The following is a 22,476-nucleotide window of genomic DNA, read 5'->3' as shown; positions in this document are numbered from 1 at the left end:
AAAGTGGACTCCAGAGCTTCATCAGCGATTCGTCGAGGCTGTCAATCAGCTCGGAGGGGCAGACAAGGCCACACCAAAGAGTTTGATGAGGATGATGGGAATTCATGGACTCACTTTGTACCACCTAAAGAGCCACCGCCAGCTCGACTAACTCCTCATTTTCCAAAGCCTCGGCAGCCTCAGGTTCGACAGCAGCAGCAGCAGATAAATCAGCTTCATAAGCAGCAATTTTCTATGGTTGTAGCTCGAAACAAAACGCCAACGACGAGTAATGGCAGCGTGTACTCTGATCACCTCCCTTCAACCTCGTCTTTCGCTACATTAGTGGAGAATGAGCACAACATGTGGAATGAAGTAAGATCCAGACTCCTACTGATAAGGTAGTCGTTCCTTGCTCGGACTCGGCACCAAGCTCTTCTAACGCCTCATCTTCCGCTCTACAAGCAGCGGTCGTGGTCCTCCGTGCCAAATTTGTGAACACGGAAATTTCCTGAAACGAAAGAGACAAGAACAACGTGCACAAACAAATATTTGTATTTGATGATTTTGGGTTACAATCTCTCTCTATTTTGATCATCTGATTCGATCTCCGTAAGGTGTTGATTTATGAATATTTTGTTGATCCAAGGGCCGTCAAGGCTTGATCTTGGATGAATAGTTGGAAGTTTCTTCAGGGGCTTTTGGGCTTGATCTTGAAGGTTGATGGATGAACAGATCTTCAAGGGCTTTTGGGCTTGATCTTGAAGAACGGTTGGATGTGTGGATTTGTTGATGTTGTTGATCCAAAGGGCCGTTGGGGCTTGATCTTAGGATGAACGGATGATGAACAATGAACACTTTCTTCAAGGGCCGTCGATGCTTGATCTTGAATTGGTGGATGATTGTTGATCCAAGGGCCGTCGGGGTTTGATCTTGGATGAATGATGAACGAAGAACGAAGAAGGCTTTCTTCAAGGGCCGTTGGGGCTTGATCTTGAAGGTGGATGATTGTTGATCCAAGGGCCGTCGGGGCGTGATCTTGGATGAATGATGAACGAAGAACAAAGAAGGCTTTCTTCAAGGGCCGTTGGGGCTTGATCTTGAAGGTGGATGATTGTTGATCCAAGGTCCGTCGAGGCTTGATCTTGGAAGAACGATGAACGAAGAACGAAGAAGGCTTTCTTGATTCTTCGGGAACCTGGATGCTTGAGAGATTCAAAGTTTCAGAGCTTCAGAGCTTCAGAATTTTGCCTAATGATTTTGGTTTTCCTCAAAATGAATGAAATTGGCTTCTATTTATAGAATTTCCAATGCCTAATTTTGAATATAATATTCCAGATGAAATAAGTCGTTTCTGCCAGGTGTTGACACGTGTCCTGTTTGATGACTTTTCCAACTTATTTTGATTTTTTGTTTAGACACACGCTACGTGTAAAATTTATGTAATACATGAGCGTTGAAATTTTAATTTATCGGTCAACATTTATTTACCGAAATTTCGATGTCTACAATAATATTAATTGATACAAAGTAAATAATATAATATTAATTATAAATAATAATAATAATATTTTATTGTCAATTGCTAGGGCTATTCAGTGTAGGGGTGGAGATGCAAAAGGCGATTACTGTTCATTAAGGGCAGTTACTGTTCACTGGGTGGATAACATAGTGGATAACCTGGGGAGAGGGCTCCCACGCTGGAACTGCTCTTAGGCCATCTCCAATCCAAGGTTGGTTAGAGGGCTCGTTTTAGCCCTTTAATCCTCCAATATATTAATATTTTAATGAACAGTATATGGTTATATTTGCCTCCATCTCCAACCGATGGCCAAAGGGTCACATGGTTTATTTTAGCCATACTTCAAAAAACCATCTCTAACCGATGGCCAAAAGGTCAAACATACAACTTAGATTTAAAAACAACAATATAAATTTAAAAACTACAACTTATATTTAAAAATTACAACTTAAATTTAAAAACTACAAATTAAATTTAAAAACAACATTAACTTAAATTTAAAGATTACAACATCTTAAATTTGAAGGATAGATTTTTGAAAGAGGAAAAAGAATATGAGAATTGAAATGGTGTAGGAATGGTGAAAATTTTGTGAGGAATGGTGAATGAATGGTTTAGGTATTTATAGGAAAAAAATTTAAAATTTTTAAGAATTAAAAAAAAAGGTCCAAAAAACCAAAAAATAAAATAAAATTTGAATCCAACAGTAACTGGCGTCAGCTAGCCGTTGGATTCAAATTTTGGTTTAAGCATTCTTGTCGGATATAAATATATTCCTGTTGGCTATATCCGACAGGATTGCTGAAATTTCTGGCCAGCTGCATACGCCCATCCCTTTGACCATTTCAGATTCCGTGAGGCCCACGAGCCCTCTAGCCTAGCCATCCGTTGGAGACGGTTTTTGGGCTATTTTCGGCCTTATGGCCCTCTGGACCATTTGGTTGGAGATGACCTTACACACCTTGTTATAATTCATTAATCTTCTTCAATTCATTCAATTTAAACATTGACTTTTCTCTTTCTACACACATTTTTTTTAATTTCTTACCATCGAATTAAACATATCAAACAAAAACATCAATCAAGATTAAGCATGCTAGCAAGAGAAATGCTAAGAATACTCTCTCATGTTTTTTACACAATATTTTAATATGTTTGTATATGAATTGTGTCAAAAACATGAGGTGACCGAGAATCCATAAAGAGTTCTAATTTTGGAAGAGTCTTCTTAGCATTTCTTGACTAGCAAAAGTATGTAGGAAGAAAAAAAGTGTGCAATTATCATTTCACCTCAACATATTTCGAGACTAGTGGTTCTTTGTACACCTAAATTTTATCTCTGGATATCAATCAAATTTATTTGAAATAAAAAAACTCTCATACCTATATATAAAAATACCACAAATAACTTACTGATTTTTTTTTTTTTTGAAAGACTGGAAATACTGCATAACCATGGCCGAAGCCAAAGCAACAGGAAGCCCACTGAGATGGGGCAACGAAGGGAAAAAAAACATAAAGCAGAAAAGGAGGGTACAAAACATCAGACGCTGCATCTAGAGCAAGGCGTCGCCCCCTCCACTGCAGGAAGAACAAAAAATATTATGGAGGGCAAGGAAGGCCATCTTTGTTCAGTACACGAACCAACGAAGATGGAGGAGTATTAATCCAAGTTAACCCACACATCTCCATATTACTTCTCGACGCGAAAAAGTGCGCCGTCAAATTGGCCGATCTCGGAATCCAAGACCAGTGGCAAACTTGGGTAATATCCGGACTTGGATTGTCTGCCCTTCCAGTTGTGGTGCCCTTCCATGCCCTCCTATTTTGTGCGGTTACGGTTAAGCCACGTCAATATTTTATATTAATTTTTTAATGAGATAATAAGACAAAAAATAATTAAAATATAAAATATTGACGTGGCTTAACCGTGACCGCATAAAATAGGAGGACATAGAAGGGCACCACAACTAGGAGGGATTGTCTGTAATATCCAATCATGACTATCAGTCTACCAATGAAGAAGAAAAAGCCCAAACATATCCCTCTTAGGCTAAGTTACTCCGGGCTGACTAGGTTAGACTGGACTCGGGTAATATCCAATTTATTAACCCGGTCCATTGGTGGTAGATTACTGATTTCTCCCTCTATCCCTGACCAATCACAATCTCCACAATGATATTGTTTGGAGAATATTAAGCCTTATCTTCTTCTTCCCTCTTTTCCCCCAAAACAACACTCCCCAGTCCTCAGCCATGACCAGCTGCACCCAAACAACAACCAACCAACCAAATGCAAGAAGTCCACTTCCTCTCCACCGCCATCGCCGCCACCAAACAGCCCCTTTTCTCCTCCATTCCCAATCCCATTCCCGTTCCCAAACCCCAATCCCCCTCCTCCTCTCACCATGACTCTTCCCACTCCTTTCCGCCGCCGAAGAAAACCCTCCACTGCCCAATCCTCTCCGCCACCAAAACCACCGTCTCCCTCCCCCTCCACTCCCTCAAACCCCCAACCACCCCCAACCCCCACTCCGACTTCCAAGAAAAAGTCCTCTACCTCGACTCCATCGGCCTCGACTTCTTCTCCCTAATCAACCACCACCCTCCCATCCTCTCCTCCCCTCTCTCCCACATCAAATCCACCGTCCACTTCCTCCTCACCTCCATCGGCTTCACCTCCCCGGAGTTCCGCCGCCTCATCGGCATGTGCCCCGAAATCCTCTCCTCCCGCGTCGCCGAAATCGTCCCAATCCTCACCTTCCTCCTCCGCGAAGCCCACGTCAACGGCTCCGATCTCCGCCGCGTCATCAACCGCCGCCCCAGACTCCTCGCCTGCAGCGTCAAAACCCGCCTCCGCCCCACCCTCTACTTCCTCCAGAGCATCGGCATTTCCCAAGTCAACAAACACACCTCCCTCCTCTCCTGCAGCGTTGAAGACAAGCTCCTGCCCCGAATCGACTACCTTGAAAAAATCGGCTTCTCCCGCCGCGACGCCCTGTCGATGTTCCGGCGGTTCCCGCAGCTGTTCTGCTACAGCATCGAGCAAAACTTCGAGCCGAAATTCAATTACTTCGTGGTGGAGATGGGGAGGGGGATGAAGGAGCTGAGGGAGTTTCCGCACTACTTCTCGTTCAGCTTGGAGAATCGGATTCGGCCGCGGCACCAGCGGTGCGTGGAGAAAGGGGTTTGCTTTCCGCTGCCGGTGTTGTTAAAGACGAGCGAGGCAAAGTTTCGCGATAGGTTGGAGTTTTGTTGTAATTCTTCTATTCCTTTGACAACTTCTCCTTTGTGGTGTACAAATTCGGTTTCCGATGATTTAGAAAATTGAAAATATATTATATATAAGGTCTATTTCCAATTTTACAAATTTACCCTAGTCATTAGGTCCGGGAGTCGGTGCAGAATGACTTTTTTGGATTGCTAACGATGATTTTCGTCAACTACTTGATTTAATTTGGGGTGAAAGTTTGGAGATTTCCTCGACTTCAAAGCAATGTTTAGGCCCGTTTGGTCTCCTATTATTATTTTTTAATTATTTTTAGAAATATTTCCTAAGATCATATCTTAGGAACAATTTTTATAGGATTAAAAATCTTGTTTGGTTTGAAATTTTTTTGTTGTTTCAAATCTTGAACAATTGAAAAAAGACCTACCAACAATTCCAATTCCTTGGTGGAGCTGCCAAAGGAGAGTGAGTAAAGTGATGAGATCAGAAGAGAGAGGTAGAGAGATTGTAGAAATTCGGCCGGGATTCTACCGGCGAACGGTAGGATAACACTGATTAATGATAGGCAAAAACCGTGACATCCGTTTTCATCTATTACATCTTGAGCCTAGGAACTCAACTTGACCTTTGATTGAAGATAGAAGCACATTAGGGAGAGAGAGAGTCCCACGTGAGAAATGAGAGATCAAAAGTGATAATACGTAAATTAGACTATTGAACAGCAAACTCTAAAACTTGACTTTTGTTGTTCTCAAATAATACGGCTGTTTTAAAATTTTCGAGGTCCAATTTTGCAAAATAGAATTACTGTACAATTATTTTCACCCATAAATTTAAAAAAAAAAATTTGAATTAAAAAAAAAATCTAGACTCAAATCAAACACCAAACGGGCCCGTAACTTTCCGTCAAATAGTAATTTCACAAAAGTAAACATGTACGTTGTTGTTAGCTGAAGTTGGTTGGGGAAGTTAGGGTTGGAGCAGATGTGAGAGACAGTGAGAAATGAGCCGCCAAGTAATCAGAATATTTTTTTATTTAAAGCCAAATAAAGGCGCGGATCGGCGATTCTTCTTGTATTTTTCGTTTGTTGTCTTTTCTGCACTTTTGCCCCATCCTTTTGGGATAATTCGAAAATGGCCATCCAGTATACCATTTTTCCCCTTTTGGTGTTTTTTTTACATTTTATTTCTCATTCGTAATGCCTCGACTTAATCAACAACATATAGTCTAATTGCATCTTAATTTTAAAATTGAAGGTTGTGACAAATTCTAGTTATAATTAGAATAACACATTTTGGATTAGCTTGTTTATGTTGGTCTTGATAAACCCATAATAACTAAACGTAGTTTCTTGTATCTTACCATAGTATAACTATTGCACTCACGTTAACTTCAGTCATGTCCCTTTCATTTGGTTTGCAGACTAGAAGATTGTGAATAAGTATGTGAAAAAAATCCCATGTTTGGTGCAACAACAATAAAATTAGAAAACCTACAACATACCTATAAAGAAGGTATTTCATGCGTTTGACCATCTTTTGGAAAATTTTGTGTCCACGACTTGGGAAGACATTTAAAGGTTTTTTTTATATTTTTAAAATTTCTTAATTATCCAAGATGTTTAATATACCACTTTTGAATATGAAACATAACGCTCTTACTGAAAAAATATATGCATTTGATTCTTATTGCCCCATAAATCAGATGTGGAAATGAAATAAAAATGGTATTCCCTCGTTTACATTTTTCAATTATTTCTAAACATTGAAAAAAAATGTTCCCTTCTAGCATAGGAATGAGCATGAGAAGTTTATTCTTGAAAAGCTCATTTTGCTAACCAAATGAGTTCAAGCTACCGCTCGATTTGATAATTTTTTTAACCATATATCATGGATCTTCTTTAGTTATATTTCAAACTAAAACTATACAGACGAAGAAAAATTGACCTAGTGACAATTTTGTACAAGTCAACTTTTAATTGTTTTGATATTATCTTTAATCGTTCTAATTCTATTTTATTATGTATATTCCTAGGGCCACAATACAAATAGGAAAATGGCAGGGGTGGAAAATAGGAAAAAAAGTAAACAAATTAATTTTTTTCGCCGTGTTCCCTCCACATCTATCCGAAACTAAAAATTCCCTCCCTTCCCTCGTTTTCTGCTAGCTCCTCCCCTAACCCCCATAAACACACTTTCCCTCACTAACCCTCACTTTCTCTCTCTAAACCCCCTCTCTCTTTCTCTCTCTACCCTTCTCGGATCCCATTTCGCCTCCCCATAAACCCTAAACCCCCGCCCCTCCTCCGCCCTCCCTCCGATTCTCTCCGGATTCCCCAAACCTGAAGATCCACCTCTCTCCTTCTCCGGCCGTCTCTCGGCAATCGGAGACCGCCGCTAGTTCAACCCGGTCGATCCCTCTATGTCCGGCTTCGCTCGAGCACCCAACCGCCAAGCACCGCCGGCGACGGCAGCTAACGGCGGCGGCGGCGGCTCCCAGATTCTGCCGCCGTTGAGGCGTCACCTCGCGTTCGAGTCCACGAAGCCGCAGCCGTTCCCTCCCGACAATTATCATCGATTCTCCGGCGGTCCTCGCAGAGCTGGGGACCAAGAACCTGAAGCTATTCTTGTTCGATCTCCTGTGAGTGTTGTCTTTTCCTTGGATATCATTGTGTCAATCTCACTGCGTTGGTTTGTTTGGGTGAATTGCGCTGTAATTGTTCAAAGAATTAAGGGTAATTCTGGTGATTGTGATTGATTTTTGTGTTTAGGGTTTTGTGTGAGATTTGGAACAATTTGTAATTAGAAGATTTGGATTAGCTCATAAATGTTAATTTTTAGGTCATAAGCTATTCTTATTCACTTACCTCTAAGGTAGTGCTTCTTAAGATATATTGTAAATTGGTGGTACTTCTAAAAATATTTATAACTATGTTGTAAATTTGTAAGTTTGGCTAACCCAAAACTGCAATTGTTATTTGCAACCGGAGAAAAACGACAATTGTAAGTCTAGTGCATAATGCAACTTGTCAAGGTGAAGTATTGTGCTAAATGTTGGCGATGAGGGGAAGACTGAGAAATGATATGGTGTTGAGGTGCATCGCACTTAAATGTGTTGCCTAATCTGGAGTGAAGGTACTGATTTGGAAGTAGACTTTCAAGTTGTAGTATTTGGCTCCTATTTAGAATCAATTGTTGCTCATGGGGTGTGTTAGTTTCTTGATCAGGTGTGGGGTAATTGGGTATAATGACAACGATAGCAGTTCCATTCTCCATCCTCCATTTCATCTAGATTGATTTCCAGTGTTCATCTCACCGAGATCATAATGTCGCATAGCCACTACAGGCATTTTAAGTAGTATGGTTGCTAAGTCACCTTGTGCCTATTTTTTTAATGAGCATCCTTTGACTTTGCTGGTGTTTTTCAGCAACTTACTCAGAAGGACAACAATGAAGTAGGGTACAGTGATTGGACCAGCAGTCCTGGAAATACTAATGTTATACAGAGTCCCCTTCAGACTCCTGTGTCTGCAAAAGGGGGAAGGGTAAACAACAGGTCAAAGGCTTCCAAGGGTGGTAGATCCGGACCTCAGACGCCTGTGTCAATTGTTGGTGAGTCTTCTTATCTCTTAAGTTTTTTGCTTGACCTCTACAGTTTTGACCTAACTTGAGAATCACCAAGATGAGCTTCAGATGGAGCCGTCCACGAGAAAGAGCTTGCATAGCATTGTTGATATTAATGAAGTCTTCTTTCTCCCTGGATTAAATACACCTAGAACTGTCGACTATCTTGTTCCATAGATATTAAGAATCTAATTGGATTGCTTCTGTCAACAATAACATGCAGGTTCCCCTTCTACTCCAGCCGGAAGCTGTCGTTATGACAGTTCTCTAGGTAATCGGAGAATGAGTTTTCTTCTCTTTGACATGTGTGGTTTTTAGAGTTCTCAAGGCTGTCATATGGTGTCACTTTGATATAACTGTGCTTAAATTGTCCAGGTCTGTTGACAAAAAAGTTCATCAATTTGATTAAGCGTGCAGAGGATGGAATTCTTGATCTAAACAAAGCAGCAGAAACTTTGGAGGTAATCATTTTCTGTCAGGGTGTATATATATACACACTAACACAAATTCTCTGCATTTGGTGGTGTACTGATTGACGGTTTTACAAATGAAACAGGTTCAGAAGAGGCGGATATATGACATTACAAATGTTTTGGAAGGAATAGGTCTCATTGAAAAGAAGCTGAAGAACAGGATACGTTGGAAGTAATCTTTGATAGTTTATTCTAAAAATTTCCTTTCATTTTCAAGTTCTAATAAGATTTGGTACACATGGAAACTTACACAAGGATGGGTTAAATGATTGATTAGGGGATTTGATGCTTCAATGCCAGGGGAGTTGGATGGTGATCTCTCTATATTACAGGTATTTCAATGTTGCAAGTTCTTGTAATGCAAAGGTCAGGAACTTATTTATTTATATATTAATTATGTTGTTCTTTGAATTGTCACTAGCAGGGATTTGTCTGTAGTACATAAAAACTGCTGAACTCAGGTTCACATAATGTTTCTTAATTTATAGACCAACAATGTCAACTGTCTAGATTGCTACAAAAATCATGGTGTTAAAAAAGAAACTTTGACAATTTAGTAGCTTCTTTAAGCAAGTTGAAAGCCTAAGTTGTGGTGTGTCCTGCAGGCAGAAGTTGAAAACCTATCCTTACAAGAGCGCAGATTAGATGATCGAATAAGGTTTATGTGGTTAATTTTCTTTTTGGACTCCAATTTTCTGTCTCGAGACTTTTGAAAAGTGCTGACGCCTCCACCCTTGTGCAGAGAGATGCAAGAAAAGTTGAGGGATTTGAGCGAAAATGAAAACAACCGAAAGTATCATCTTGTCCATTGATTTTCTCATATAATTTGTCTTTCTTTTTTATGTTTGTATTGTTAGTCACTTGCTTCTATGTATATAAATAGATTCTTATCTTCTACTCTTACTCTAGGTGGCTTTTTGTGACTGAAGATGACATTAAGGGCCTACCTTGCTTCCACGTGAGTTCCACACATCACATCTAACACTGATTTCTATGATGGTTTAGTGTTTTCCATTAGGTTAATTACGCCTTTTCTTTTTCAGAATGAAACCCTGATAGCAATTAAAGCTCCACATGGAACCACCTTGGAAGTCCCAGATCCTGATGAAGTAAGTCAAGCATAAATTTTTCTGAAGGTAAATGTTTTATATTCCTTTTCTCTTTGATACATAACTGAATTCTTCTTCAATATGCACCAGGCTGTTGACTATCCACAGAGGAGATACAGGATAATACTTAGAAGCACAATGGGGCCCATTGATGTCTACCTTGTCAGGTATGGTTTCCTTTTTTTTCTTTTGTGGACGAACATCGTTTTACATTTGAGGTCCTCTCCCTTTTTATTTATTTGTGTATTGTTTTGCGTGTATTATTTGGTGTTAGTCAATTTGAGGAAAAGTTCGAGGATGTGCATGGTGCTGAACCACCTGTGAACTTCCCAATTGCTTCTGGTTCTGGGTCCAACGAACATTCAACAACAGAAGTGGTAACTGTGGAAAGCAGCGGGAAGGAAATTGAGCCTTGGCTGCAACAGGTTCATCACACGTGCTCTGACATGAACGCTTCTCAGGAGTTTGCTGGGGGAATGATGAAGATTGTTCCTTCTGATGTTGATGTAAGTATAGTTGTTCTGACTGATTTGTCTTCTTATGTAACTTGCAAAGGTAAAAGAGAAAAACATCATTCCAAGACTGAAAGTCAACTATTGACAATGACAAGAGAATTAGTGTAGCTTCCGTATAAGTCTCAGATTTGAAGATTGTTAACTGGACTACTTCTCACATAGTTATATGAAGGTACAACATAAGACGTACGCTTTTATATGTTTGTATGATGATATCAGAAAGCTGAGCAAAATATAGGAAGACTTGTTACATGGATGCTTTTGTCGGACCTATTGCAACCTTTGCCAGAAAAATAGAGCAAGCGGAGTTCCATATGCTCCCGTAAAAGATTTTTCAGAACCATGTATACATAGACAAAATATTTAGAGTCTTGCTAATACTAAATATTTTTTTGTTATTGTTACAGAATGATGCAGACTACTGGCTTTTGTCTGATGCCGAAGTTAGCATTACAGATATGTGGAGGACGGATTGTATCCTTTTTCAAAATTGTTCCCCCTTTTTCTTTTCACTCTCTTCCCACTCTTTCTGTTTTCTTTTCAATTAAATTAATACTTCACTGTGTGAATGATCAGTTCCTTCACTATAACAACTTCAGCTGGTGTTGGATGGAATGGGACGGACATTCTTCATGCTGACTTTGGAGTGACTGATGTTAGTACTTCAAGGCCGCAAACTCCTCCATCTAGGGTTGTTGAAGTCCCATCTCATGCTGTTAACTTCACTCAAAGGTGAATCTTCGTTTGTGTAACGGAGTATCTGTAGAAATCTCATGTATCTACCCCATCGGCCGCCTTCCATCACTGTCGAGTATTGCTAGATGCAACACCGGCAATGCATTTGGAAGAAGTTTATGGATGACAAGCTGGGAGTTATTGTTATACTGTACAGTTCAGTATGTCTTAGAACCCTGTTGTAGGAATAAAGAGTTGATCGTTAAACCGTAGAAGCGGCGGATATTCAGCGAGGAACGAAACATTGAGGGATGGCACATCCAATAACGGTAGGCAGCGCTACATACGGGAGAAAAGTAATGCTGAATCTAAATGGCATAATCTAGTTGTACGATGCATGCTCATTGTTTACTGCATGCATACACCGTGGGGGGTTCTGTTTGGAATCCTTGTCTGTAAATGCTGTGATTTTAAACATGTCGCAGGACAGGCATGCTGGATATTGTTACGGCAGCAGAGATTTTCTAGTCCTGAGTTTAATCTGATTCTATTTTCTTAAGAATGTTATTGTCCGGGTTTCGTGTCTCCTTATTACAACACTAATCGGTTTATATCCATCGTGCACCAATGCTGTCTCTATTTTGTCTCTACTAGCACCTGCTTTTCCAGGTCCCAACGATATGCAGTTATCCTGTCAAGTGTTTCGATCCTTGAAATACAACCCTAAGGTATAGCTGTAATTTTCAATAACATTGATACATTTAAGTATAGATTTGTGATAATTGCGATAGTTAGTGGTGATATTTGTGTGTGATGGTGCTAATGGTGATGTGGACTGGAGTATTTATGGACACCCATTGACCATCCCTGATTCATATCTAGTTCTTTTAGAGAAATGCAATCGACGTCTTGTGCGTGAAGAATTGTTCCATGAGAAATGTTAAAGAGACATTCTCAAAAGTGAGACTTTCTAAGGGCTCTGTCACCTTATGTGTTTTACACTATATTTTATAATATCGACGCTTTATTAAGGTTCCCTCATCTGGGATCATTGGAGAAGAGGATCAAGCTGGTCCTTGCGAATAGCTTGATGCGCTATCTCACTTCAACTGTTTGAAAGAAATGCGGCCAAAAGAAGAAAATCTATGGACAGACCCCATCGTCTCCACCCCATAGGAACTACGAGGTCACTCCAAGAATGCCTTCGGACATAAATTAACGTTAAATGACCTATATGACATGATTGATCAATATAAATACTTTAACACTCCAACAATTTAAACTCATTTTCAAAAGTTTTTTCGCTATGTTATCAGTTCCGGTATCTATAAAAAATCTAACTTAAGAGAGTTTCATTAGTATTTCTCTTGTTCCATTAGTTTCCAAGCATAACTTCCATCCTAGTATCGAGTTTACTTGTTGACTAGTAGTGTGCGCAGCCTCCCTCTCCTTTCAAGTTGCAACTAGGATTTGAGCGCATGCGGGTGGCCCCGGTGGCCCCAACCAGAAATTCGCGGGACCGCAAACATCAATCTTTTAAAACAAATAATAAGATAAGATAGTGTTATACGCTTAGAGACAAAAACGACGTTTGTTTTAGGCCAATTATTGCCAAAACGCACCCCGCGGGAAACCCAACCCCGCGTTTCACGTTCCATTCCCTCCCTCTCTCCCTCTCTCCCTCTCTCTCTCTCATATTTTGTTGTTTCTTCTTCTGCTTTGCTTTCAGCTGCTCTACTATGGACGATTCCACCCTACTCAGCTCATACCCGGCGGGCCCACTACTCCCGTCAAGCAAGCTCGGCCGCAGAAACTCCATCTCCACTTCCGTGGTGGTCCCCGCCAAGCTCAGCCTCCTCTCCGACACCACCACTCCCACCTCAGCGACCAAGCATCTCCAGCGCCTCCACAGCTCCACCTTCCCAAACGGTGACGTTTCGCCCCCAGCACCCCCTCAACTGGACCTGGAGTTCCTCTCCCACAAGAGCTCCGAATCCTACACTTCTCTCAAAGACCTGCTCCCCTCCTCCGCCGCTAACTCCCCCACCGCCGCCTCCGCCAACAACTCCGGCTACGAAATCTCCATCCGCAACCGCCTCGTGAAACAGGCCGCCTGGGCCTACCTCCAGCCCATGTCCTCCACCTCCGGCCCATCGGGCCCAAACTTCCTTCGCCGCCTCTGCCAAAAGCTCTCCCCCTGCCTCTCCTTCTTCACCAACCGCATCGTCCCCCTCCTCTCCCGAGCCCTCCGCCGCACACTCCTCTGTACCGGGCTCGCCACCTAACCCAGTCTGCCATTTTTGTTCATCTGTATATACTTCGGCTCAAAAGAAAACACAATTGAATGAAAGAATTTGAATTTAAATTTGAATTCGGAGTTCGATGAATCAATCAATCGATTTCTGTTTCTGGGTTTTGTACAATTTTTGTTCTTGTTTTTTGTGATTACAATCTAATCTCTCTCACTGGATTGGCTTAGAACGCCTGAGCCGGAGCTTCTCAGTCAACTCGTCAACCTGCCCACCATCCGTTTGATGTCGGGGATGAACCACCTTGGGGGACCTCGGAGTCTCAGACATGGCGCGGTTGACTGTGGTGGCTCTGCCATTTGGTGTTGCTGGTGGGGATCCTGGCTGCCACTTGTTCTTCCCGCTCGGTTTACGTAGCGGCGCTGCTGTGTCCTGCTGATCATCATCGACTGTCTGCGACTGCGAGGTTGGTTAAAAAAAACAATGAATTTTCAGTAACTTGTTTCCCAGGAGAATTCAAATCTTTGTTTTCGTGTACGAGAAACTGTTTCTTGCTGAGAATTGTATGTGATCACGCATAGCATGAACCAGGTGAATGAACGACTGAATGTGCGATCAAGAATTCCGGCACATACATACTAAACTTCGATCGATACTGGAAAAACCCGACAATTGAATTGCACTGTGAATGTGGCGTACCTCGGTGGTGGGTTTGGTGGCGAACTTTGCGGAGTTAGCAGCCATGTACCGAAGGGCTTGGAGGAAAGCAGCGTGGCCATATTGGGCGAAGTTCTGCCAGTAGAGTACCGTCAAATCCCAGGCTCTTGCTCTCATCTCCAGCAACTTCCTGTCTATGTCTGTCTCATGCTTTGCTACATATGGCCTCAGGAAGGTCTTGTACACAAAGAAAGTTCCCTGCAACCGCATTTCAAACGCCATTCCAATGAGTCAAATTGAAAATCCGTGCAACCGTCTTTATATTGTCAGACTATGAATGTGGACCTCTAATCAGGTTAATTGTTATCTTAATGTTTGTGTAGTCGGTCGGACTTATAGTCTGCTAGCATAAGTCTAGCACAAAGTATGCACATTTCAAATTGTCATTTTATGTTGTCAGAGTTGACGGAATGTATAATCGATCGTCTTCAAATTCACAGTTTGCTAACATAAGTCTAGCGAGGCGTTATGTGTTTCTTACCTTGGTCTTTGGACACCATAGGTATATAAAAAGGGCCACCTTCCCTTCACCATACATGGGCAACCTTCAAATTTTCACAATTCAAATGTCAAATTAAATTTAAAATGTGGTATGCAAAATGAGTTTATAGTAAGAGAGTGACTTGTACCATGAGATGAATACATCTCCAGCCCTCTCAAGAACTGTGAGCATTGCCACAATTATCCTGTGAAAACGACATGTCGTTATTGCATATTCAACTAGACATTACCAATTTAGAGCTCAATCAAACATGCCCACAACATGTAACTATACATCCACATAAGACACCAAAATGCTTTAATGATATGTTTACAATGATAGGGACTCAAAAGAAAAAGAAGGAACTCGGATAAAATAAAAACATTAATTTCATCAAAATAAACTTCAGATACGTATAATTATTCAGATAAGGTAAAGTTTATTTTTACATTAAAATTGAATCTACAACATTTTCTCTCTATACTTTTTCTTCTATATTTTAAGGCATTTTAGTCAAAATTATCTTTGAAATTGGTATAACTCCTCACTTTGGTCTCTGAGTTTGTCCACCATCAATTATTTTGGTCATTTTGTGAAAAATCTATGTTAAATAAAGATAAAATGACAAAAATACCCTCAATGAGGATAAAATAACAAAAAAATACCCTCAATTTAATAAACACTGGGCCAAAATAATTTGACAAAATTGAGAGCATTTTTGTCATTTTATCCTTATTTAACGGAAATTTTTCACAAAATGATCAAAATGACTGATTGTAGTGGACAAACTCGAAAATCAAAATGAGAAGTTATGTCAATCTCATGAATCATTTTTAGATAAAAAATAAATAAATAACGAACAAATTATTGGTCGAATTGCTACCCAAGGATCTGAACTTAACCAATATGAGATGACAACCAAAACATGAAAATACTCTTCCAAAACGGAACCAAAATGAATTTCAAACATCAACCATACCAACCCTATAAGGGGAAGAACATAAATCGAATATGTCAAAACAACAGAGTCTCAAACCTATCACGTGTTGCCTTGTGCTTTAATTTTTATGAAAACTAATAAAAATGACTTGAAAACTTTGAGTTTTAACGATAATGACAAAATAAAGGGTAAAGTAAATAGTACTAAGATTGACTTTTTAGTGTAAAAATGTGGTTTTTCGTCAAAGTAAACAGTACCGAGAGCTTTTCGTTAAAATCCCCTTAATTTTTTCCAACGTCACATGGTTGGTTTGAAATATCGTCATATTGACATCTTCTTTTCATATAAGACTCTTACCATATTGGCATATGACTAAAACGACTGGGTTTTTAATTACGTACCAGTATTGACACCAAAACCGGAGTTCTTCAATCTCAACTCTGTTCTTCTCCACTGTTTTGTAGCACTCAAATGCTGGGTATGCATACCCAAGAAACAATCTGCACACCCCCCAACAAAACAAGTCAAAACCAACCCGAAAAACAAAACCAAAAGTAAAGTCGAAGATCAAGATCCAAAACTGGATTAACGTTAATGAAAAAACATTAACATACATAAGAATTCTGGTTAGCAAGCTTCCCAACATCTTTCAATCTCTTCACATCAAACACCAACACACATAAATTATATCCCTGCAACACGAAACCGAACTTTTAAATCAACCCCACAGTTGCATTGCTTCGAACCCCGAAACGCATAGAACGTCGAGATTTCAGAAAGACGGGCCAGCGTTGATCGACTCACCTTCTCGTTGAGAACAAGTTAAAAGGAAGAAATAGAACCACAAATGCCCACCAAGTGAGGAGTTCCAATAAAACAGCAAGAAGGAAGGGATTAATATTATTCTTTGAGAAGAAATGGGGTTTTATTTACTCTGATTCTGTGAAGGAAAATGTGTTTCGAGGAGAGAGAAACAAGAGAGATAGAGAGAGAGAGAGAGAGATTCGCAGGGAGTTTGAGACGGGAAGAATTGCCAAATTTCTAGAAATGCTATATTTGTATATCAGTATATGTATCGATTCCTATATATATACAACGGAGTTTTGGGGAGTTAAGCTGTTAATCCACAACAGGATCAGATTTAGGTTAATTAATTAATTTAATTAATATATGAGAGATGAACAGAGATTTGGATTTTTAAAAGAAAAAAAAGGAGGATTTCTTGCGATGGACGCCTCCTTACAATTTTACACGCAAGTCTGTGGGGGAGAGCGGAAGGGATTTCTCGGGATTCCTCAATTACCGTTTCGCAGTTGGTTCTTCTTAGGGGTATTTTTGTCATTTGACATATAAGGTACCCAGTTGCCAGAGGGTGCGAATTTGTTTTTAACTTTTGCCTATTTTTATTTCCATCAAAAATAAAATTTGGTTTTTCTGTTCGATATTTTGTTTTAACAATTAATTAAGAAAAGAAAATTCCACGAAACTAAAATGAAAATAAAGAGAAAAAGAGGGAGGGAGGAGGTTCGTATGGAAAGAAGTAAAAGGTTGCATCACATTGCAAGAGGTCACATATTTGAGATAATTTCTAATATAAACATTATTTATTTAGACGATTTTGTAATAAATTGAAATTATAAAGGAAAATGAGATAATCTATGTATAGGAATAAGAGTTTGGGGAAACATTCAAAATACGTTACGAAAGTTTTTTTTTTTTTTTTTTTTTTAGTACATTGATATTTTTACATTAAGGAGAGAGGGAGACAGGCAAAACCACACAATGGGTAACCTAATTTGTTATTAAATTTGTTATTCACGAGATTCGAATCTAAGACATCTCACTTCCAAGTGAAGAGGAATATCATCAGACCGTAGTACTGAGTGGTAAGAATGTCTTTTTGTTAATTCAAATTCTAGAAGAAGACTTAATTTTGGGCAAACGGGTCGTGTTTGTCGTGTTCAATATTCATATTGTTTTCGTGTCATACAAGTTATCTTAATGTATTGTGTTGTGTCAAATCTTTTATCTTAATGAGTTCTTAATAGGTGACCTAACAACGACACAACTTGTGACGGGGTCGTGTCATTTCGTGTCGGGTTTATGGGTCATGCAAGAAATTATTATTATACCTAATGTCTTAACCTTGCAAACATGTCATGTTCATGTTGTTTATGTATCATACATGTTATCTTAACAATTTCTTAAGTGGTGACCCGATTCGTTACGTGTTCTTAACATGTAACTCGATAATGACGTGGCCTGCTAATAGGTTGACCCGAAACCTGTTATTTTTGTGTTATTTCGTGTCAAATTAACGGGTCATACAAAAAATTACCAAATCTAATTAATAGTAAGATAAATGTATTTCTATTTTGCTAGCTTAATAAATACGAACAATAGACCTCCAATGGTTTTGAATAGAAGTTCTCAAAATATCCCATATATAGGGACATCTCAAAGAAATCCTCAAATGTGAAGACTGTATATAGGGACTCAAAGAGTGAGTCCCACTGTGTATTTTGAGTGGGAAACAAACCTACTCATGTATGAATGTTACACGACAACTCCTTTTTTGTTTGTTTTTTTTTTTTTTTTTTTTTTTGAACCCACCCACATGAATGATTTCTGGAACTTCATTTTTTTAACTGTTGGATAGGTTATTAGTTTTTATTAACGGCCACAATACTACAACGAAGTGAACAATAATTTTCTAATATTTTAGTCCTTACATCTAAGAATTATACTATAAAGACCTTCATTGCGGACAATATTCTTTTAGGAACCCTAATATTCCCTTAAAATGCCTAAATAAGTCTTCAAAATTAGCAGTGGGAGTCATTAGAGATGCTCTTAAATTTACACACCTTGACCTTTACAAAATCCAATCCAATCCAATCCCATCCCAAATACTATATATATTCTCGTCCTATTTCTTCTGCCACATCACATTGCATAACCTTCTGGTATTTATAAACATAACAGTTTTAATCATAAAAAAATGCATCTTCATATAGTGGTTATTGACACAGATATATACATTGTGATAAAAAGTTAAGAAAAAAAATGTAGAGATTTTTATATGATACTGTTTAAATTTAATTTATAACGTTGTTGAATTACACGATGATTGACTAAGGAGGTTGAGACACAACTCGTTCTTTTTTAAAAAAAAAATATTAAAGAACTAAATACTGCAAATAAACAAAATAGCGAGAGACAAGATAAAACAAAACAACAAAAGTGAAGCTGACAGACAAATGACTTTAAAAAATCAGATGGAACAAGGGTGTATTTGACATTTAACATTTGGTTGACCTATCTTTTTAAACGTGAAACACTATAAGACTAAACTGAAAACGTGACTACAAACTAATACTATCTTTGAACTAGTCACATCCACGCCGCATCACAAGTTTACAGCAAAATGCTCCCCCACTCCAAGCCTTGGGTCAATGATCCCACACTAACGAGAGGAAGATAACTTACATATATCTGGGGTCTATCTTTTCTTTTGACAATAGAGATCCTACATTAAATTTGATTGTCAAACTGATCGGACGTTTTAATATACTGGTTATATTATCTTTATAGCCCCACCATTTCATTTGTATAAACATATCATTTTTTCTAGATTGGTTAACTGTGCACAACTCCGCCTATGTCTTACATGGCCGGTCCCAAGCCCGGATAAAGGAGGAGGGGGAGGGCGTCAGGTAGTCGACAGCCGGCACTCCATGATCACGTCGAATCCTTATGAAAATGAATCCAGAACAAAATCGCGCTAAAGCTAGGGCGTCACCCGTAAGTGGCGCGCTGTGTGGCCCGAGCACAGTGATAAGTGAGCAAGGGTCGCTGTATCTCCATCGGCACCCGGATGCAGTGTTAAATGAGCAAGGGGGCCATAGAAACTTCTTTTCGAACGACTCCACTCAAAGTTGTTTGGGAGCATATGCTCCTATCAACTTTACCCGGGACACACAAAAGAAGTACTTTGATCCTATTAGACGGGGGAGGGTGAAGAAGCTAGGACAGAAGGGTAGAGTTCAAGAGAGCAAAATGCGTTTAGGAACGTGGAATATAGGAACCTTAACGGGAAAATCTATGGAAGTAGTGGAAGTTATGGTGAGGAGAAGGATAAATATTATGTGCCTACAAGAAACTAAGTGGGTTGGTAGTAAGGCAAATGATCTAGAAAACTCAGGGTTTAAACTTTGGTATTCGGGCACAAATAGAACGAGAAACGGTGTTGGCATCATCGTGGACAAGACCTTGGTACAAGATGTTGTAGATGTCAAGAGGGTAGGAGATAGAATCATGGCAATCAAGATTGTAATAGGACAAGAACTTATCAATGTGATTAGTGCGTACGCACCTCAAGTAGGGTTGGATACGAGTTCGAAGGAGAAATTTTGGGAAGATCTTGGAGACTTGGTGCAAGGAATTGCTCAGACGGAGAAGTTATTTATAGGAGGAGATTTAAATGGACACGTGGGCAGGAAGACAGGCAACTATGGAGGTTTTCATGGTGGCCATGGTTTTGGGGAGAGAAACGAGGATGGGGAAGCTATCTTGGATTTTGCAATGGCATATGATCTCTTCTTAGCCAACACCTTCTTTAAGAAGAGAGAAGAACATGTGATCACCTACAAGAGTGGGTCGTCAAAAACACAAATAGATTTTCTTCTAATGAGGAAAGGGGATCGTATAACTTGTAAGGATTGCAAAGTTATACCAGGAGAGAGCGTGGCTAATCAACATCGCTTGTTGGTGATGGATGTACATATCAAAAGAGTAAGACAAAAGAACAAGACTTGGAAGTGCCCAAGGACTAGATGGTGGAATCTAAAAGAAGAAAAACAAGCTATTTTCAAAGAGAAGGTAATCACCCAATGTGTGTGGGATAGAGAGGGGGAAGCTAGCCAAATGTGGGATTCCATGGCTAGTTGTATCCGAAAAGTAGCAAAAGAGGTATTAGGAGAGTCCAAGGGCTTTGCCCCACACCAAAAGGAATCTTGGTGGTGGAATGAGGAGGTACAAACAAAGGTGAAGGCTAAGAAGGAATGTTGTAAAGCCTTATACAAGGAGAGGACCGATGAAAATGGTGAAAGGTATAGAAAAGCGAAGCAAGAGGCGAAGAAAGCTGTCAGAGAAGCTAAGTTAGCGGCTTACGACGATATGTATAAACGACTAGATACCAAAGAAGGAGAGTTGGATATCTATAAACTATCTAGAGCAAGGGAAAAGAAGACAAGGGACCTAAACCAAGTGAGGTGCATCAAGGATGAGGATGGAAAGGTTCTTGCTACAGAGAACGCGGTTAAAGACAGATGGAGAGGTTATTTTCATAATCTCTTCAATGAAGGACATGAAATGAGTGCTTCGTTAGGGGAGTTGAGTAACTCAGAAGAGTGTAGAAACTACTCTTTTTATCGTCGAATCCGGAAGGAAGAAGTGGTTGTAGCTTTGAAGAAGATGAAGCATAAAAAAGCAATAGGCCCAGACGATATACCAATCGAAGTGTGGAAACTTTTGGGAGAGACAGGTATAACATGGCTCACTGACCTTTTCAATAGGATTTTGAAAACGAAGAAGATGCCAAATGAGTGGCGAACGAGCACTTTGGTGCCTATCTACAAGAATAAGGGCGACGTACAAAATTGCATGAACTATAGGGGTATTAAGCTAATGAGTCATACAATGAAGCTCTGGGAGAGAGTCATTGAGCATAGATTGAGGCAAGAGACACGGGTTTCGGACAACCAATTCGGGTTCATGCCAGGGCGCTCAACCATGGAGGCAATCTATCTCTTACGAAGATTGATGGAAAGATATAGAGATGAGAAAAAGGATTTACACATGGTCTTTATAGATTTGGAAAAAGCGTATGATAGGGTCCCAAGAGACATTCTTTGGAGGATTTTAGAGAAGAAAGGAGTACGAGTAGCATATATCCAAGCTATAAAGGATATGTATGAAGGAGCAAAGACTGCCGTAAGAACTCATGAAGGACAAACCGAAAGCTTTCCCATAACTGTAGGATTACATCAAGGCTCATCCTTAAGTCCTTACCTTTTTGCGTTGGTAATGGATGAGTTAACAGGACATATTCAAGATGATATTCCTTGGTGTATGCTGTTCGCAGACGATATAGTGTTGATAGATGAAACTCAGGAAGGGGTAAATGCAAAGCTTAACCTTTGGAGAGAAGTGTTGGAATCTAAAGGTCTTCGCCTAAGCCGATCAAAGACAGAATATATGGAGTGCAAGTTCAGTGCAAATGGAGGCCAAAACGAGTTAGGGGTGAGGATCGGAGATCAAGAAATACCAAAGAGCGACCGTTTTCGTTACCTAGGATCTATCTTGCAAAAGAACGGAGAATTAGATGGAGATCTCAACCATAGAATACAAGCTGGATGGATGAAGTGGAAGAGTGCATCCGGCGTGTTATGTGACCGCCGTATGCCACTGAAGCTCAAGGGAAAATTTTATAGGACGGCAATAAGGCCGGCGATGCTGTATGGCACAGAATGTTGGGCGGTGAAACATCAACACGTACACAAAATGGGTGTAGCGGAGATGAGGATGATTCGTTGGATGTGTGGGCACACGAGAAAGGATAAGATTAGGAATGAGGATATCCGGGGTAAAGTAGGAGTAGCCGAAATTGAAGGAAAGATGAGAGAAAATCGGTTACGGTGGTTTGGACATGTGCAAAGAAGGCCTACTGACGCTCCGATTAGAAGATGCGACTATGGGACAGAGGTTCAGGGCCGAAGGGGTAGAGGAAGACCTAGGAAAACTTTGGAAGAGACTCTAAGAAAAGACTTAGAGTACTTGGATCTAACGAAGGACATGACACAGGATCGAGCACAATGGCGTTCTAAGATTCATATAGCCGATCCCACTCAGTGACTTGGATTTTCCAAGTCTCCAACCGAGAAGTTTTCCTCACTCGGAAAAT

General features: G+C 39.9%; 4 protein-coding genes across 6 annotated transcripts; 3 read left to right on the top strand and 1 right to left on the bottom strand.

Moving 5' to 3' along the window:
• Positions 1-3,711: 3,711 nt before the first annotated feature.
• On the top strand, positions 3,712-4,848 carry LOC126598481 (transcription termination factor MTEF1, chloroplastic-like). The gene has a single exon (XM_050264843.1). The coding sequence runs from the start codon at positions 3,794-3,796 to the stop codon at positions 4,829-4,831; it is 1,038 nt and encodes a 345-aa protein (XP_050120800.1). The 5' UTR covers positions 3,712-3,793; the 3' UTR covers positions 4,832-4,848.
• A 2,016-nt stretch (positions 4,849-6,864) lies between these two features.
• LOC126598480 (transcription factor E2FA-like) lies at positions 6,865-11,687 on the top strand. Its single transcript, XM_050264841.1, has 14 exons — positions 6,865-7,370; positions 8,158-8,341; positions 8,577-8,624; positions 8,729-8,814; positions 8,910-8,998; positions 9,104-9,158; positions 9,432-9,484; positions 9,569-9,619; positions 9,736-9,784; positions 9,870-9,935; positions 10,026-10,102; positions 10,210-10,441; positions 10,858-10,924; positions 11,050-11,687. The coding sequence occupies exons 1-14, from the start codon at positions 7,152-7,154 to the stop codon at positions 11,184-11,186; spliced, it is 1,413 nt and encodes a 470-aa protein (XP_050120798.1). The 5' UTR covers positions 6,865-7,151; the 3' UTR covers positions 11,187-11,687.
• A 1,002-nt stretch (positions 11,688-12,689) lies between these two features.
• On the top strand, positions 12,690-14,544 carry LOC126598485 (uncharacterized). Of its 2 annotated transcripts, none has more exons than XM_050264848.1 (2): positions 12,690-13,840; positions 13,966-14,544. In XM_050264848.1, exon 1 carries the CDS (start codon positions 12,865-12,867, stop codon positions 13,408-13,410), a length of 546 nt encoding a protein of 181 aa, XP_050120805.1. In that variant the 5' UTR covers positions 12,690-12,864; the 3' UTR covers positions 13,411-13,840; positions 13,966-14,544. The 2 variants fall into 2 exon arrangements, with proteins under 2 accessions (XP_050120805.1, XP_050120806.1); XM_050264849.1 differs by having other exon boundaries at positions 13,956-14,544.
• LOC126598484 (putative HVA22-like protein g) lies at positions 13,466-16,557 on the bottom strand. Of its 2 annotated transcripts, XM_050264847.1 has the most exons (7): positions 16,317-16,557; positions 16,127-16,204; positions 15,914-16,012; positions 14,721-14,777; positions 14,573-14,636; positions 14,074-14,289; positions 13,466-13,833 (listed from the first exon to the last, which is right to left on the bottom strand). In XM_050264847.1, the coding sequence occupies exons 2-7, from the start codon at positions 16,156-16,158 to the stop codon at positions 13,588-13,590; spliced, it is 714 nt and encodes a 237-aa protein (XP_050120804.1). In that variant the 5' UTR covers positions 16,159-16,204; positions 16,317-16,557; the 3' UTR covers positions 13,466-13,587. The 2 variants fall into 2 exon arrangements, with proteins under 2 accessions (XP_050120804.1, XP_050120803.1); XM_050264846.1 differs by lacking the exon at positions 16,317-16,557 and having other exon boundaries at positions 16,127-16,310.
• Positions 16,558-22,476: the final 5,919 nt, after the last annotated feature.

This window comes from Malus sylvestris, chromosome 14 (genome assembly GCF_916048215.2).
Source record: "Malus sylvestris chromosome 14, drMalSylv7.2, whole genome shotgun sequence".
NCBI classification, from domain to species: Eukaryota; Viridiplantae; Streptophyta; class Magnoliopsida; order Rosales; family Rosaceae; genus Malus; species Malus sylvestris.
Note: the sequence above shows the minus strand (reverse complement) of the source record. Positions and strands in the feature narration are given on the sequence as shown.